This window comes from Arachis stenosperma, chromosome 3 (genome assembly GCF_014773155.1).
Source record: "Arachis stenosperma cultivar V10309 chromosome 3, arast.V10309.gnm1.PFL2, whole genome shotgun sequence".
NCBI lineage: Eukaryota > Viridiplantae > Streptophyta > Magnoliopsida > Fabales > Fabaceae > Arachis > Arachis stenosperma.
In genome coordinates this window covers 2,398,661-2,417,810 of record NC_080379.1, presented here as the reverse complement: position 1 = coordinate 2,417,810, position 19,150 = coordinate 2,398,661, and the positions used below count along the sequence as shown (strand labels likewise).

The 19,150-nt window shown below is 32.2% G+C and overlaps 3 protein-coding genes across 3 annotated transcripts; 2 read left to right on the top strand and 1 right to left on the bottom strand.

The window, feature by feature from the left end:
• The first annotated feature begins 7,876 nt into the window (after positions 1–7,876).
• On the top strand, positions 7,877–11,315 carry LOC130965581 (ubiquitin-conjugating enzyme E2 7). The gene is made up of 6 exons (XM_057890350.1): positions 7,877–8,098; positions 8,240–8,342; positions 8,861–8,958; positions 9,028–9,128; positions 10,234–10,311; positions 10,911–11,315. Exons 1-6 carry the CDS (start codon positions 8,056–8,058, stop codon positions 10,986–10,988), a joined length of 501 nt encoding a protein of 166 aa, XP_057746333.1. The 5' UTR covers positions 7,877–8,055; the 3' UTR covers positions 10,989–11,315.
• Positions 11,316–11,765: 450 nt separating this feature from the next.
• Positions 11,766–12,676, bottom strand: LOC130970733 (uncharacterized). The gene is made up of 3 exons (XM_057896901.1): positions 12,439–12,676; positions 12,206–12,368; positions 11,766–12,050 (listed from the first exon to the last, which is right to left on the bottom strand). Exons 1-3 carry the CDS (start codon positions 12,561–12,563, stop codon positions 11,913–11,915), a joined length of 426 nt encoding a protein of 141 aa, XP_057752884.1. The 5' UTR covers positions 12,564–12,676; the 3' UTR covers positions 11,766–11,912.
• Positions 12,677–12,868: 192 nt separating this feature from the next.
• Positions 12,869–17,172, top strand: LOC130966797 (uncharacterized). Its single transcript, XM_057891620.1, has 7 exons — positions 12,869–13,168; positions 13,796–14,174; positions 14,625–14,776; positions 15,203–15,298; positions 15,796–16,052; positions 16,199–16,419; positions 16,563–17,172. Exons 2-7 carry the CDS (start codon positions 13,821–13,823, stop codon positions 16,929–16,931), a joined length of 1,449 nt encoding a protein of 482 aa, XP_057747603.1. The 5' UTR covers positions 12,869–13,168; positions 13,796–13,820; the 3' UTR covers positions 16,932–17,172.
• The last annotated feature ends 1,978 nt before the right edge of the window (positions 17,173–19,150 follow it).

Sequence of the window (19,150 nt, the reverse complement as noted above, 5' to 3'; positions counted from 1 at the left end):
TAAACATTTTAAAGTTAATTTTAACATTATAATTATATTGTATTTTTAATGTATAGACATTTTTATTATACATTTCACATAACATTGAATACTAATTGAATAATTTGTATTTTCTTTTAATTTTTATAAGAATTTAAAATTTGAACAAAGACTCCATTTTTATTTTTGTAATTTTTTATGAAAAACAATGTGATTTATGTCTAATAAAAAGAACAATTTGATTCTCAATTTTTTTATTTTAGAATAATACAATCTATTTACTTAAAAAGTTGTCAAATAATAATAAGAATTACTTTTTCTAAAAGCTTTATTTATAATTTTTTAGGATTTTTGTTTCAAGCAAGAGAATACCTGAAAACAATGATACTTAATTTATATTAGCAAAAAGTTTTAAGCATCTTTAAAGGAATTGGAATTGAGAAATACCTGAATTTAACGGGGTATTTATAGCTAGAAGTGATGACTTGGTTATTATTTCATTCATTTGTAGATAGTGGGTGTTTTTTTCTCTAATATTGAGGGAGTTATCCCACGTTCTGAGTAGTGGATGAGCTGTGGATGAATATCTGTTGTGGTTTGAAAATGTCTTACTTACAATGTAAGTTAGATTGGTCACGGTTTGAGGAACCTGTGCTCCGAGTAAATCGTGTGGATTGACCCGTGCGAATTTGTTGGGATTTTTTAGATCCCTTATGGAGTTGGATTAGTTTATTTAGACCTTAACTTTTATTTGAGTCATGGTATGCACAATTTTAAATCCCACAAAGTATTAGTATATTTTTAAAAAATTTAATTCACCGTTGTTAGTTAAGTAGAGAAAGATCATTGTTGAAAGTAATATCACAACAACAACAATAACAACAATAAAGTCTTGTCCCACTAGGTGTGGTCGATTATATGGATCAAACAACGTTATTGAACTCTATTATATATCATGTTTATAGAGAGATAATTTACATGTAGATCTCATTTGATCAACTCATGGATGGTCTTCCTATGTCTTCTTCTGTCTTTCACCCCTTGTCAATCTTCCATCTCAACCACCCTCCTGACTGTGTATTCTCTCGGTCTTCTTGTCATATGTCCAAACCACCTGAGACGCGATTCTACCATCTTTTTCACAATAGGTGCTACTCCAACTCTCTCTCCTATATCTTCGTTCCTTATTTTATCCAATCGCGTATGACCACTCATTCATATCAATATCTTCATCTCTACCATATTTAATTTATGTTCGTGCTCCCTTTTATCCGCCCAACACTCTGTACCATAAAGCATAGCCGGTCTGATTGTAGTGCGATAAAATTTACCTTTAGGTTTTAAAGGTACTTTTTTTTTCACATATAAAAACAGACGCACTTCGTCATTTTGACCAACCTACTTGGATCCTATAATTTACATCATGTTCAATCTCTCTATTATCCTCTATAATACTCCCAAGATACTTGAAACTTTTAACTTTTCGTAAGATGTTTTCTCCAATCTTCACCTTTGTATTGGGGTTTTCTTCAGTGGTGCGAACTTACATTCCATATATTCTGTCTTGCTACGGCTTATACGCAGATCATACACTTATATAGCTTCTCTCCATGAATTCAACTTTCTATTTAGGTCTTCTCTTGACTCTTCAATAAGGACGATATCATCGGCAAAAAGCATGCAACATGGCACATGCTCTTGGACATGCTCTGTAAGTACTTTCAAGACTAATGTGAAAATGTATGGACTTAAGGATAATCCCTGGTGTAATCATATACTAATAGAAAATTTCTCTGTCACACCAGCTTAAATCTTCATACTAGTTGTACCCCTATTATACATGTTTTTAATTGCACAAATATATGAGATCCTTACTCTCTTCATTTCTAAAACCTTACATAAGACCTCCCTTGGCACCTTATCGTACGCTTTTTCTAAATCAATAAACATCATGTAGAGATCCCTTTTATTACTATGATACATCTTCATCATCCTTCTTAACATGTATGTAGCTTCAGCGGTGGATCTGCGCTGACATAAAACCAAATTGATTCTCTGTTGCTTGTGTCTCTTGTCTCAACCTCCGTTCTATCACCCTTTCCTATAACTTCATGGTATGGCGCATGAGTTTGATCTCTCTGTGATTTTCGTAACTCTATATATCCCCCTTATTCTTATAGATGAGTACCAAGATACTCTTTTTCCTTTCATCTGATATCTTCTTTGACCTTAAAATCTTATTAAAAAGTTTGGTTAACCATTTGATATCTTTCTCTCCAAGATCTTTCAAACTTCAATCGGAATATTACCGAGTCCTACTATCTTACCATTTTTCATCTGTTTTAGAGCCTCTTTTACCTCGAAGGCTCAAATCCTTTAATAGTAGTCGAAGTTTTGATCTTCTTCCCTAATGCGTAACCGACCAAGGTTCGGAAGAGTCTTCTGTCCTTCATTAAATAACTCGTAGAAGTAGCTCTTCTACCTTTCATTGATCTTCTTATCTTGAGCCAAAACCTCTTTGTCTTTATCCTTTATGCGTGCACTTAACTTGATCTAAATCTCTTGTTCTTATTTCACGGCTCTTTGTGATTCTATATATACCTTTTTCTCATTCTTCCGTACCCAAAGACTGGCAGATACCCTCGTATGTTATTGTTCTTATTTCATTTAGAGCCACTTTATCTTTTTTTTAGTCGCCTTATATTTTTTTCAATTATCTGTATTGTAGCACAAAAACCACTCTTTAAAGTATTCTCTTTTTGTCCTTATCTTTTCTTGTACGCTCATATTCTACCACTGGGACTCATTGTCTCTTGGTCCTATCCCTCTAAATTCAACAAAATTTCTTTTACTGTTCTTCTAATAACTTCTGTCATCTCCCTCCACATTTCCTCCGCGCTTCTATCCCTTCCCTTGTCTTTTGACTTTATGTATGATATTTTTTCTCAACTTTTGCTCAATGCGAAAATCCATGACAAACATCTTATATTGTGTTGTTAAACTCTCTCCTAGAATAATTTTACAATTGATGCAAATTTTTCTGTCGACTCTCCTCGATAAGAAAAAGTCGATTTAAGAGCTTGTCATGTCATTCCTATAGGTTATAAGATGTTCGTATCTCTTTTTAAAACATGTATGGTGATGAAAATGTCAAAAAATGAGAAAAAGTCTAAAATAGTTTTATCCTCGATATTAACCATCTCAAAACTATGACCTCCATGGATTCTTCCATATCCTGTCATTTCTCTTTTAACATGATTATTTAAATCTCCTTAAAAAAATCTTATTTCTCGAAGATATGTCCTGAAAGTAATATCATATAAAGAAAAGTAATTGTAGTACAGAGATATTTTAAAGAAAAAAAGATAGAATCAAACAAGAAACGAGAGAAGAGAATGGCAATATTATTAATGGTACTGATGTTGGTGTTAATAATGGTAAAAAAAAATCATAATAATAAAGTATGATTACATAATAAAAATAAAAAAATTATAATGACAGATAATTAGTTCTATTATTAAAAGCAATTTTTTGGAGGTCTCTCTTTCAAATTAAATAAAATTCTAATAAAAATAATTTCTGTTATTTTTTTTTAAATAAAAATTACTTTACTTTTCGTAAAAATAAAGGATTCATTAGACGGAATGTTTATTCTTAAAATTTTATATATCCAGACTCTCTAAGGTAGCGTTTGTTTTCGGGGGCAGGACACGGAGACATGGACAACACTTGTTTAAAAAGTGTTTGGAAGCAGAGACATGGACAGTGGACATATTGTCTCCGAGACAGTTTTTGAAACTTTTGTGTCCACTCTTTCACGAAGGACAATGATGGACACGGAATTTGGAAGAGTGGACACGGACAATTTTATAAATTTTGTTTTTCTTTTTTTCCACTATTACCCCTTCTTATTTTTCCTATTGCGTCGTTCAGAGATATTTTTTTCTTCCTGTTCTTTCTCTATCTCTTTCTTTTCCAGGTACTCTTTCCTTTCTGTAAAATTTTTTATTGGGGGTAGATAATTCTTTTCTTTTTATCGTTTTACTTCAATACCATTTTAACGTTATTATATTATTTGATTTGTAATAAAATAATAACAAAAATAATTAATCTTAAAACTTTTGAAGGATAATATTATCAAAAGTAAAATTGATCTTTAAAATGTTAAAAAATAATTTATAAATTGTAATGATTTTATATAATTTAAAGAAAAAATCAGTTTTTTATAAAGAAAAATTAGTTTTTAGATAAAAAAATTATTTTTTTAAAATAAAAATAGATTTTTATTTTAAAAAAAAACTAATTTTTTTTATGTAAAAATGGATTTTTTTAAAATTAATTTTAAATATAAAATTAATTTGGCTTATTAACTTAAACAAAATTTTTATTAATCAAACTCAAATTTATTTTTTTTTATTAGTCTTAACCATATGTATTCCTACATATTAATAATAAATTTTAAAATAAAATAATTAGATTTTATAAATTTTATTTTAATATAATACTATATATTTTTTATTAAAATTTTTTGTCTCTTCAAATATTTTTTTTAAGTTTCGTCTGTACTCCTACGTACTCTCTTTTTTAAATTAATTTGTGTTGATGTAAAAAATTTGGAATCACAGGGCTATTTTAGTCATTCATATAATATTTTAGTCTTGTCCATGTATCCAAATATACTAGACATTACATTAGTGTCTCCATCGTATCCAAACACAATACTCAAAAGATAATTTTTAGTGTCTCCGTCCTATTGTCTCCGTCTCAGTGTCATGTTCTGTCCTGTCTCTAAAAACAAACGCAGCCTAAAAGATTAGTTTTATAAAATTAAAGATTTTTGTATTTTTCATAATAAATTGGCACTCTCAAAATTTTCAATGCTTTTTTTTTTCATGGCTCTTGTCGCAATACGTTGTGACAGCAATAACAATGATTCTTTTTGGACGGGTTACAGTAAATAAATTTTATCCATGTAATTTCCGATACTAAAGTTGATGAAGATTATTTAGAAATATAAATTTTATGTAAATAATTAATTTTGAAAGCACGCGTGATAATATTATATATTTTTTTTTTATCAAAGATAGAGAGATTTAAATTTACGATCTTAGATAAATATAAAAAATTATGTTATTTGAGTTATAATACATTTGTACGATAATATTATATTAGAAATATGAAAAATGTAATATGTATTTTGAATTTGTAAGAGGTAAATTTAAAATGTAACTAACTGATCGAAGTTTAACATAATTTTTTTTTCATAAAAGTTTTATTGATAGGGATAGAGAGATATTAATATCCATAATTTTATACGTATAATATTTATAATTTTGTCACAAAAAAAAATAATATTTATAATTTTATATTTATTATATTTAATATTATTTAATTATATTAACATTAACTGATAAATATAAAATAAATGATAATTAAAAAATATAAAATAAAATGACTTTGAACTATATTTAGTAAATTTCTATTGACTTTAAATTTTTTTAATAAATATTATATATTTCAAAGTGTTATCTAAAATAAAAAAATTAAACAATGGGCTTGGACATTCTGATCCAAAGATCCTTGGAGAGCTCGTATCAAGTTTTTGGACTATGAGAATACTTTTAAAAGATTTCGATACTTAAATTAAAAAAAAAAAAATCATAAGATGTAATGTAAATATTTATAATAAAAAAAATATTAGCTAAACATTGCCAAAAGTTACTATTGTTGATTTTGTTTAAGAAAGCTTATCTATGAATCATAACTAAAAATAAAAATATAAAAATAAGAATTATTCTCTATATACAAGCGTTTTTTTATATAAGTCTTTATAAGTCATTTATATTTACACGTTTTGTGTTGTTACTGCACGTTCTTTTTGGTTATTATTCTTTTTCGTTATCGTCATCATCAATACTACCTCTTATTCTTTCTCTTCTTCCTCTTTCTTTTTTCATTAGAATTTCTTCTCATCAATACTACATATTCCTCTTCCTTTTTCTCTTTCTTTTTTTATTTGAATTTTTTCTCCTGTTTTTATTGTTTTGAATCCAATCAAGTGGCTGAGTGGTTCAATTCAGAAGAAAAAATGTAGCATTAGAGAAAATTTTTTTCTGTATTTACAGTAAATTTAGGTGTAACACGAAAATATTTGGGTGTAACTCGAAGACATTTGAGTGAATTTTTAAGAATTTTGGGTATATTGTTATTTTGATAAGTTCTACGTAATTCAAAACTCTTCCTCTTCTTCTTTTTCATTTTCTACTGCTTATTCTTTTTTTTTATCATCATATTCTTCTTTTTTTTACTTATTTATCTTTTCCTTTTTGTCTTATCTTCTCAAACTTCTTCTTGTTACTCTCTTAACAAGAATAAAAACAAAAAAATCAAATAAAGAAGAATAAGAAACACATAATGCTGCAAAATTACTTGAAAGATGATGAACGTACATTTATTTAACTAAAATAAAGAAAGAAATAAGAAAAAAATACAGTATTAGAGGAAGCATTTTTCTATATTTGCAGTAAATTTGGGTGTAACACGAAGATATTTGGATGTATTTTTATTTTGATAAGTTTTGCATAATTCAAAACTCTTCCTCTTCCTCCTCCTCGTCTTCTACTACTTCTTTTTTTATCATCATCACCATCTTCTTCTTCTTTTTTTTCTTATTCATCTTTTACTTTTTGTTTTACCTTCTCAAATTTCTTTTTGTTTTACTCTCTTAATAAGAATAAAAAAAAGTCAAATAAAGAAGAAAAAAACACATAATGCTGTAAAATTAATTGAAAGAAGATGAACATACATTCATTTAACTAAAAGAAAGAAATAAATAAGAAAAAAAAGAAGAAAAATGCAACATTAGAGGAAGTATTTTTCTGTATTTATAGTAAATTTGAGTGTAACACGAAGATATTTGGGGTTAATTTGTATTTTGATAACTTCTGCATAATTTAAAGCTGTTCATCTTCTTCCTCCTCATCTTCGACTGCTTCTACTTTCTTTTTTTTTTATTTCGTTTTCTTATAATTCTTTTTAGGAGAAAAAATTAAATAAAGAATAAAATAATACATAATATTACAAAATCAATAGAAAGATGAGGAGAAAAAAATGCAGCAATAATAACAATAGTAAAAAAACCACGATGAGGATGAAACACGCAAAGAAGAAGAAGGAATGTGAAGAAAAAGGAGGAGGAATGTAAATAAGAAGGAGAAAGAGGAAGAGGAAGAAATGTAGAATACAGATGTTGAAGAAGAACCTTTTTTTATTTTGCTCTATTTAAAGTTGAGAAAGTGCGTATTTATACGCTTTTTAAATTGAGAGTTATTTTTGTTAAACTTAGACTAACTTATATAAAATTATATACCAAAAAAATTTGTATGTGTAGCAAGTCTCCGTAAATAAAGAGGATCCTATGTATCACAATCATAGCTTTGAGAATAAAAAAATATACAAATGATATAGGTTCGTGAAGATATTATTGATTGCAAGGATCCACTTGATAATTGATATAGTCTAAAAATCAAACACTATTTCCTATAACTATGATATGACCGATTTTAAATCAATATTTAGTGATATTTTTATTTTTAATCTTATTTTTTAAAATTTTATTTAAACATATATCTAATTGAATAATTATAAAAATTCTTCTAATTTAATCATATCAAAATCCAAGTTCGAGATGAGCTAATGCCTAATAGAGATACTAAATTTTTCAACGATTTTTTTTTTTCTTTTCTTTTATGGGAACTAACCAGAATCTTAGAAACAAAAAGAGAAAAATAGCGGCCCGCTGGCATAGGAAGAGAAAGGGCCCTGAAACTGAAAAAAACAGACTAATTATTTGAACCGTAAAACCCGAAAATCCGAACCCAAAATATCTTATCATATCGTTATATAAACTCAAAATAACAAGAACTCGCGTATTTTCTCTTCTAAATCCCACTTGTTCGCTCTCCTTATAAATATTCGTAAAGTGTCGGCTTTTCAAGTTCTCTGTTTTGTTTCGCAATCTCTCTCTCACTCCTTTCTCTGGCACCCTTCTCTCTCTCTCTCTAATCGTTTCTTTTGATGGCGTCTCAGGCTAGCCTTCTCCTTCAAAAACAGCTCAAAGGTTCAGAACCCTATCCACCCTTTTTTTACAATCTTCGATTGTTTTGTGTGTGTATATATATTTTTTAATTGATGCCGCGGTGGCTTTGTTATTGCGTGGTTTTTCCGCTATGTCTTGATTTGTTGTTCCTTTTGGTTGCAGATCTTTGCAAGAACCCTGTTGATGGGTTCTCCGCGGGTTTGGTCGATGAAAGCAACATCTTTGAATGGAGTGTAACCGTAATTGGACCTCCCGATACTCTCTAGTGAGCTCCTTTTAATCAAATTTAATGTTTTTATTTTGTTGTATGATTGTTGTAATCGATAATTGGATGCCCTGCTACTTGAAATATTTGTGATTTTCGATTGTAAGTTTGGGTTTTTTATTTTGGTTCTTGATTATTGGATTGCGAACTGTGTTTTCATGAGGGGTTTAGTCAAGGGCAGGGTTTTTTCCTTTTTTTTCTTTTGTTAAAGATCATGTATTCAATTTGATTGTTTTGGATTCTTCATTCATTCTGTTGGTTGATAAAGGTGTTTTATTTAACGAGCTTGTGTTTTGCCTGCCCTAATTCTTAGACCCTTCCTTCATGATTGGGTTGTTTGATAGCACAACATTGTGCTTATCTTCATACCTCTCTTTTATTATTGGAATGATTGAAGATGCCCTTGATTGAAACCAATCTACTTTCCATTAATTGCATGATTTGATTATTATTTGTTTTCTTTCTTTATTAGCATTGGGATTTTACTGACACTGCTGCTGTTTTGCATTGTTTGACAGTGAGGGGGGATTTTTCAATGCCATCATGAGCTTTCCATCCAATTACCCAAACAGCCCACCAACAGTGAAATTCACTTCCGAGATATGGCACCCAAATGGTTAGTTTTACTTGTGGTATCGTTTTGATTTGAACTACATGAGACTGAAGTTTGCTGTATAATTTGCAGTATATCCTGATGGTCGAGTTTGCATATCAATTCTTCACCCTCCCGGTGACGATCCAAATGGTTATGAGCTTGCAAGTGAGCGCTGGAATCCTGTTCATACGGTATGTGAGAATATAAACACCTTTTAGCATAGTTGTTTTAATTTGCTTTGGCAAGAGTGGAGGATGTTCATTTTGAATTAATGAGAGTTCGAGCTTTCGTCATTAAAATTATAGCTTGGCTTTGATATGACCAATTAAATATCGTTTTAGATTTTTCTGGTTAAAACTTTAGTATCTCTCTTTCAAAAAAAAAAAAAAAACCTTGGTATCTCCCAACTCCTGCTTTTTTTTTTTAATCATATGAAGCAGTTGTCTTACTCATTTTTCTTCTTGTGGTTTGGCCCTATGCATGATATGCATACTATAAAGGGGTTTTGAATATCAATATTCTCATGTAATATCTGCGTTTCATTTAAAGTTGGTTTAATAAGTTGTGGTAGTATGGAGATCTTTGCCGTTGTATCTTTCCTTCTCTTGTCCCCACTTCTCTTGTTACCCCCTTAAAAGAATAGGTAGATAATGTTGATATCTTACATTTCTTATCAAGAAAAGTGGAGCCTGAAGTTGAAAATACAACAAGCATTGTAAAGCTCAAATTTCTACAATTAGTAAACCTCATATAACACTATAACAGCTATAATATTGAAACCCAGCATTGTTTAACTTAACAGCACTACACCACCACCTTGTGTTCTCCTAAAGAAGCTAATCTTATGCTGTGGTATTTTAGTTAGATTTACCTGTTTTTCTTCTCTATATTATATGTCATGTTGTGGATGTTTTGTTTGTTTGAATTTGCATTATCACCATTGCATTTGGGCTGATCAACTAGTAATGGAAAAATGGAGTTATTGATACTTTACACTGCTAAACAATAAGGGATTTGTCAAACTACTAGATTACAAATCCAGACTTTTCATGTTTTACAAGTGTAGTCAGTTTTTCAATGTGGTTAGATTGAAATGCAAGTTAGTAGTTCGATTTTAAGTTTGTGATGGATTTTATAGCTTTAAAGTGAAAACATAGGTTGGTTTGCAATTCATAAATTTGATGGACTTTCTTAGAATTGTTATGCCACATCTTGTCTACAATCAATGATTTTATGTATTTGTGAAACTATCTCAAATCCCCACTTAAGAATAATTTTTTTTTTGTTATGTTGCAGGTAGAGAGTATAGTGCTGAGTATTATATCAATGCTTTCGAGCCCCAATGATGAATCTCCAGCAAACGTTGAAGCTGCCGTAAGTTTGACCGCTGTTGTTTTACCTTTTGCAGTGTTTTACTAATACCTTCTCCCTTCTCTCATTAGAGTTTTGTTTAATAAATATTGGATTGCCTTTGTAGTCTATTTTCTATGTTAGAATGCAAGTCTTATGTCATTAGATGGTTTGGATCCTCTCCTATATGATCTGTTTGTTTTAGTAGTTATTTTCTCCTATTTAACAGTAGTGTTAGATTCTGCTGTATTGGATTTACATCATGCAAAGGTTGTGTATGGCTACTAATTGAAGTGAAAGAAAAAGGGGGGTATTGAAAAAGAATGGTGGTTTGGCAGGTATTGTTGATTCCAACAAGCTACTAAACGGGCATAAAAACGAGGAAAATCAAGCATTTTTATGTTTTAACCACGAAGCATAAGAGTGACAAATTTGAGAATTGTTACTTTTATTGTCTTTATTTACATATTGTACTCATGGTTTAACATCCGGTTCTGTAATTTTTCCAATCATGCATTCTTATATTGTCTTTATTAATGTTGGTTGGCCTCTTGTGCTGGTCATCCTTGATAATCTGAATGCCCTTTTTAGTCTGTTTTAAGTCGTGATCTAATATTTTGCAGAAGGAATGGAGAGAGAGGAGAGATGATTTCAAGAAGAAGGTTAGTCGATGCGTAAGGAAGTCACAAGAAATGTTGTGATTGGTGGTGGCCTAAACCATGCCTCTTGCCTGCTTTTGTGAACCATGAAGGACATATAACTTAAAATGTGTAATGAATTGGCTTGGAAGTTATCAACATCCTTGTTTCTTCAGCTCCATGTCGTTCTTCACTACATGGCCCTTTGTTAGTCCTGACTTGGAAAACAAACTGTATTCTAAGTGTCTTGGCCGGTGTTTTGACTAGTTGATTGAAATTATACTTTGTTCAAGTCATAACCTTTTTATTTTTTGGATTAAAATTGAAGTTTAGGTGCCAAGTTTGGTCGTATACTCTTTTGAATGTTACTATTATGATTGCGATTTCTAAGAGGTTGAGTTTTGCATTGGTTAAAAACATGGTCAATATGTGGTGCTGGCAATATTGAGTATTGAGAATCAGTTCTATTATCATTTGAAAATTTTAAATGTGTACATTTTTAACATATACAATTTTGGGTAAGCATATTGAATTCTCTGCACCAAAATTAAAACTGCAAAATTTAGTGGCTTTATCTTTACCGATTTGTTGCCATTTTATTTTTCATGTTAACGTTGTCTCTCTATATATTAAACACATTCTCAGGTAGCAAATGTACATTTAATCAAGTTTGCCATTCTTGCTAATTCGAGTATGAACGATTAAGTGCAAACTTGCGATTCTGCGGTTGCATTTGGTTCTAGTGATTGCATTGCAAGGCATCGATTTTTTATTACGAGAATGTGTTAATTGCTGTGTCATTAAAGTTGGTTTTCTCTCTCGAGTCCTGACTACGAATACAAGTATACAAGCAAGTAGTAAATTCATTTATTATTGGCAGCTAATTAAGTTTAAGTGACGGGTTGTATTTATGATTACAATAGAGTCCTAAATGAAAAGCATATCATATATGGTGATGGTGGGCATGGAGGTTGATGAATGATGTAACTAATCCTGTTTCGGTGGCTTGACATGACTACCCATTCTGATGACGATGCCGTCTCTGTCTCTGACGTACCCAACCTTCTGTCCCCATTCCTTCACCTCTGGCTTGCTCACCGCCTCCGCTCCGTTCTCCACCGCCCACTGCAACATCACTTCCATTATTTCCTATTTCTTTCATTCACTATTTCTATTACTGTCTAAAGCTTTGTGTTCAATGAAATAAATTAACTACCATTCCTTATTGGAATAATAATAAATAAAATGAAAATCACAATACACGTAGTATATGTATGTACCTTGAAAGCGGCATCAACGTCAGAGTAAACAAAGCAAACCTCGAGAGGTGGCCTTTCATGGCCGGATCGAGATGCTTGGACGGATCCAGTCAAATCATCGGTCTCGTGTTGGTGCAGTGGCGTGAATGCTATTGTTGTGTTTCCACTCTCCAACTCTCCCCATCTAATTCAAAAAAGGTGTATGTGGATCGCATGAACATGAACATGAATAGAATACAACACTCAACACATACCTGTGTGACTCGTCTAAGCGACGAACAGTGTAGCCGAATGCTTTCGAATAGAAGGCTACGGACTTTGCTACGTCTTTCACGTACAGAACCGTGTATGCGAACGCAGGACTCGGATTCGACGCCATTGATCGATCTTCTTGATCTTGATCTCCTCCTCTTACACTAGATGCTTATGCTTACAACCGCTCCTTCCTCTTCTTCAACTTCGTCGCTGATTGCTCTCCATCAACGTGGCAATTCATCCTCTGCCCCCACCTGCCACGTGTTCTTCATGCACCTTGTTGGCCTTTTTTGTTCACCAAAAACATTTCAATTGGGCCACAAGCCCAACTGATAAATATACAGAATAATGACTTATTCGGAAGGAAACAAATTAAATGAGGAGTTCGGTAATTGTGTCATGTCATTAGTAGTAAGGGAAGGGTCCATGGGTGGGCCAAATCCAAGACTCGAAGATGAGTTGGATCCGTAAATAACAACGCTTGGATGCACGTTAACGTCTCAATCAAACGATCTCAACCGTCCACGTATCACGTTACGGTCCCTCCTCGCATTCCTCTTCCTCCTCCACCTCGTCCACCTCCTCCTCTTCCATTGTCAGTAACTAAAATGATCCGCGAATGTGATGTAACTTGGAAAGTTAACGAAACAAGCACCATTTTGTTTCCATCCCCCAACTACCACCAACAGCGATCCATTTCCAAGCTCATATCCACTTTTCACTTTTCAGGTCAATTTTTCCAGCTGATTCCGAATTCAGAATGTTTATTATTATTTACTGTTTTCTCCCTTGTTTGCATCAACACCTTGCTCTGTTTTTTTTTTTTGTCTTTTTCTTTCCAAATTTGTAACGTTCTCATATCAATTTGGTGCCAGATTTAAAATCAGATGTTATAACTCAGCAATCGGCATCATACTGATTTTCTGCTTTTGTAGTTGCTTTTGTAGCTTACGAGTTGTGCCAGAATTGTCTTGTGTAGAGAAAATGATGGTTTATTGATATTTTTCTATGTTCATTTTGATGTTCCTTATTGTAATTAAATAGAAAAAAAAAATAGATGTTGTAGATGATGCACTTGCTAGTTGTTATATATATATATATATTGCTAAATTGATGTGAAATTCATGCTTGTTGTCTCTTCGATTGTGCTTGAAACTGTTATTTATGTTTGTTTTATTTATTTGCTTCTTTATTTTTGAAAATATTGAGGTGCTATTCATAATTCGTGGTTGCTTGATAGTAACAGATATCATTTTCAACTGTCAAGACATTTATTTGGATATATTTGATCTTAATCTTGTATATGATAGAAAATCTTTTGCTTCTTCTTTTTTGTTGGGTTCTGCTGCTTTCCAGAGACATTGACTTGACATCGATTTACATGGGAGAGAGGGTGGAAGGTTCTAATTTGAGCGTGACTGCTAAACCGAACAATGCTATCAGTGAGAAGAAAACTTACAAAAAGCCTCTGGTGTCATCTCGCCCCAAAGATTTTGAACACAGAAATACTGAACACCTTCTTTCTTTGACCCGTGATGGATTTGGAAGCAGCCCTGTAGGCCGTCTCACATTTTTTCTAATCAAAGTTGCGGCACTAGAGGCCGTAAGAAGGGTATCCAAGAGTAGATGTCCATGTGTATGGCGAGGTTTACAGGGTCTACAAATCCTTGTCTATCCACCATTTAATTGGATTCAGAGATGGTCACCCTTCAAGGGTTTGGTCAGAAGTATGCAGGTTTGTAATTGACTCAATTCATTTATATCCGTGTGCTTCTAGGGAATCTTGTTTGAGATGCATTTCGTGAAATTTTTTCATATTTGTTTGATGCATTTCTCAAAAAAATAATTCTTCCTTGTCTTATGAGCTTTGGTGCAATGTCGGTTTAAAATTGTTTTACATAGAAGGTGTATCAAAATTAAATTATTTTTGTTTTGTATAAAGAAAGATCAACATTGTTGTTTTGACAAATCTATCAATGCTTATATTATTATTTCACCATTGGCAATCAGAGATATAGCATACAGTATTTCGTCGGGCCCCTTTGACAATTATGGTTACCTTAGATCAAACTGATTTAGTATTTTCGATTTGCTTTTCATGTGAAGTTGTCTTACCTCTTCCCTTAACTTACAAGTTTCACTATATTCACAAGAGTAAGTAGCTAATAAGTATCTCTGCAACCAGGTACTATCAAGACCATTATTAGTCCTTTCCATTGCAACTGTTTTTACAGACGAATCACAATGTAGTGATGGGACACCAGAGTATATTACTGATCCCCATGATTCAGAAGCATCTGCAGATCTGTCTTCAGTCCCAGCCAATTCAAATATAGGGTATGATTTGGATCACTAATATGTATTTTATATTTAAGAATTGTGCTAATTGGTGCTATTTAACCCTGTTTCATGGCTGCATTGCTAATATATGTTTTTTCCATTTAAGAATTGTGGTGAGTGGATATATTTGCTCATTGACTTATTATTAACTATTTGGCTTATTCTTGCTAGAGGGTTATCAAACTTAGATGTTGGTATTTACTATTTACTTAGAAGATGTATGGTTCTCTGACATTAATCTGTTAGGGAATTGATAAATTGCAGTTTTTTTTTTTTTTGTACCTTCACAAATAAGTTATACAAAAACCATACCAACTCTTGGAGGCACTTCTGATTCACCGGCTTTGCCATGCTATTTATCTGTTCTTAATGTTATACATTTCGTTTCTTGAGCACTTAAGTTAGTTTTTTATCGTTTTGCAGTCATAGCGAGAGCGATCCTGAAGTTTTAGAATATGAGAAATGGTTGACTCAGCTCAAGCAAGAGTTGGAAATTCAAGGGATTAGTTTGCCAGAAAGGTATTTGATGATTACTATGATGTGCGTAGTTCCAACAATATGTCAAGATGTTTCCATAATTCCATTTCAAACCTAGTTATTGGATGTTCATGCAGTTACAGTCATTCTGTGATTTATTGTGGTGGAGTAGATCTGCCCCTTTCTCCTGTCTTGGGGGAAAAGGAGCAGGACAAAGTATTAATTTCTCAGCGGTTGCATTTTGTCTCTTTTCAAAGTGTTGAGTATGTAAAAAAAATGTATAGAAAATTAAGTCTGGTGTACTCATTTTTGATATTCATCACTGACTTTTTGAAGTTCATACTTCTACAATAGTGAAGTATTAGATATTCCATTTATATAGTTGGTAGCTTTAAGGCAATTGTTAGTTGTCATTTTGGTTTTAAATTGATTTTCTTGACACAAGTTCTGAAATCCTGGCCAGAGTTGCCTTAATAGCAATAGCATATTTCTTGGTGTTTCATGTTGCAGCAGACCATGATTTAGTAGTGTTTATGCAGAGTCGATGACGATGAGCTCCACAGATTTTACTCGGCTTGTAATAATGACGTTTCAAGCTTCTTTACAGCAATCAAGAAGACAATTCAATGGCGGGGGAGTTACAAAATTTTGTCAGAAGAAGAGCTAGAGAGTTGGTCAAGTTTGGTGTTCTGGCATGGGTTTGATGTGATGCAAAGACCTTGCCTTATTGTAAGGCTTGGCCTAGCTTGTAGATCATTGGTGTCTCGTGATAGACCTCAATTTGCTCAGGCAGTTAGTATGTTTTGATTGTTTTCTTTTTCCAAAAAATACCTTCCTCCTCCTTCTCTTACATTTGCGAATTCCTTCTGTATAACAAGTTTGGTTCTCTAGGTGTATTGCTTTCATGCTTCAGTTTAATGACTTGCATTGTCTTTATCTCAGTATCACAGGTTGAATATGGAGTCTTGCACTTGGTCAGTGCGGACAACCCTCAGATTACAGTATTGGTGGACTGTGAAGGGCTATCTCCGTTGAGAATTCCCATGAAAACCTTGAGATCTTGTTCTTCCCTTCTGCAAGATCACTTTCCTAATCGACTTGGTGGTTTGTTTGTCATACGACTACCATCTGTCGTTCGAGTCATTGCCCAGACATTTATTTCGGTAAACTGCCCTTACATTTCAATGAAAGATTGTTTGCTTGAGTACAATATTTTTAGCTCCAGAAATAGCCTCTGTAAATTCTCTTATGGTACATTTTGTATAATCATCTTTGTGAATTAGCTGATTTTCCTAAATGTATATAGGTTTTAAAGTCAACTACCAGGAAAAAGTTGAAAATAGGAGAGATTCATCAGAAATTTCTTCGGGATAATCTGCCGACACTACCAGCATACCTTGGAGGGTCCTGCACTTGCATTGTATGTTGTAGAATTGGCAAGAGGAATGTGCTCCAACCTGGTGCAACTGGAACCAGCAGCATACATAGGGAGATAAATATCAGTGACAATGAGGATTCTTCATCACTGCATTCATCATCCAATAGTGACTTGGATGAGCAGCAGAACAATAAATATGACCAGTTGTTGAAAACAGCCATCATAAGCATTCTAGTATTTTGGGTTTTGGTAGCTATTTCTGCTGGAATATACACTCCTGAAAATCGTTTGGTCTAAATTGCCTTCATTCATCTAGGTGAATAAAATCTTTAGAGAACCAAGTGTTTTTTGAAATAAAAGGTGGAGTCTTCAGATAGAAATATCTCCAATTAAGCTTGTACTAGTTCCTTATATAACACATTTTTGTGTTTTTTCTTTTAGAATAATATCAAAGGTTCCACGTTATAGTAGAAAAATGGATTCTTTGTTTTCACTGGTGAAAAGGATTTTGAATATACTAGATTGCATTAAGGTGTTATTTGCATGGTATACTGTAGTTATCTTTAACCTGTACAGCCATTCCTTCATATCAATGGTATTCGGTATTGTTAGTAATTTAAAGGAGTATATATTAATGGATGAGAAATAATTATTTCAACTGAAAAATTGTAAGACGCGTTTAAGATTCTTCCTTCCGTAAGAGGGTTTTGGATATCTTCTCATGATCTCAAATCTGAAAGTAATTTGTTTTTATAACACTTCATTCTCTTTGGAGATGAAAACTCGTATGTTTGTATGCCTATATATATGAGACAACTCATCTTTGGTATAACAATACATTTTCCTCGCCTTATATTAGAGTATTCATTAACATGTCGTTAATCTTTTACAAGAGTATACATAAGGTGACAAAATATGGACGAATGTTAATGTGCTTGGAAAAAAGTACAAGTGTAGGTCGATAATTGATATAAAATATAATAAATTGAGAATTAAGATTTGCTTAATTAACAAACAGTATAATATTCCTTACTTAACAAGTATTGTTCAAGGACGACCCTAAAATATGTTAGCACTTAGCACTATGTGATGTTCGATAGGCGCCGAAGTAGCATTCACTTTGCAGAAAAGAATGTTAGGTGCACGCTGCCAGTGCCACCTTTTGAAAACTAATTATAAGAAATTGAAACTGATCTAGAGCGGCGAAGCTAACCGAAAGATTAAAGATATAAGTAATATAACACACGAGTTGAAGAGTTGTAGTATTTTATGTAGTACGTACAGACAGTGGTATATGGTAGTATACTACTTTCTTACGTAGGATCCCACAGTCCTTTATGTGTTATTATTATTATTTCCAACACATTACACATATGGCCATATTGGAATACGAATGAATTCTTTAAATTTTTTATTAAGAGATGTTGTTAAAACTGATTTTGTATTATATAATATTATTTATTTATTTTTTTAATTTCACTTAAAAAAAATAAGATTAGAGATCACATATTACAATATTAATCATTAGAAAAAATTGAAGGATTCGTTTCTAATTCTTTGTTTCCCAAAAAAAAAAAAAAATCAAAAACCTAATAAATCTCGTCAAATCTCGTCAATGTCAGCCATCTATCCCATAAAAGGCGATATTGGTGACTGCGTGGTGGCTGGGGCCTGGGTGGGTAGACACATAGTATATCTACAAGTTTTTTAGTGGAGAGATCGTACCGCATGTATATCATCACCAAAAAATTTCCAGTTAAATTCTAGAGACACAATGAAAAATCACAAATTTGACTTAATACAAGAAAAAAAATAACAAATATTTTTTAAATTACTTAAATAAAAAAACTCACACGGTTATTTTAAATAATTAATTATTTTAAATCCTAATTTATCAAAATATTTTACCCAAACACGCTCTTTTCTCTAAATTGTCGGACATTAACCTCACGCATCTGAAAAATTTGAGATAAATCTAAATTTAACAAACAACCATCTAGGCAATTATTTAAAATAACAATAAAATGAATATCCAACATGTTTTATATATATATATATATATATATATATATATATATTTAAACTAACTATTCTCGTAAGAATTACAATAACCATCTATTGAACATCTTACTGAACATCTATCAATGGACACGTGAGGACAAGGCATAGGTGCGGCTGTGACTGCAGGTGACGTCGGCACGGCTGGCGGAGGGGTGTAGCGGCAAAAGAAATTTATAGAGAGAGACCTTGAGTGCCCTATGAAATGCAAAGCCAGAAAGATTGATGGCCATGGACTTCATTCCTAGATTTAAGATTGTGTACAAGTTGTCCACCATGCCAAGGTCAACATGATCATGATCATGAAAGCCAAAAAAGATGGTGGTGAAAATCTTTAATGCGAGCTTCCTCATCTCAACCAGGAACTCAAAAGGTCTGTCCTTACGCTCAACTCATGAAGAGTCTTGATAGAAATATCTTCTATGAGACCAACATACATGGACAAGGCGTCATAGCTG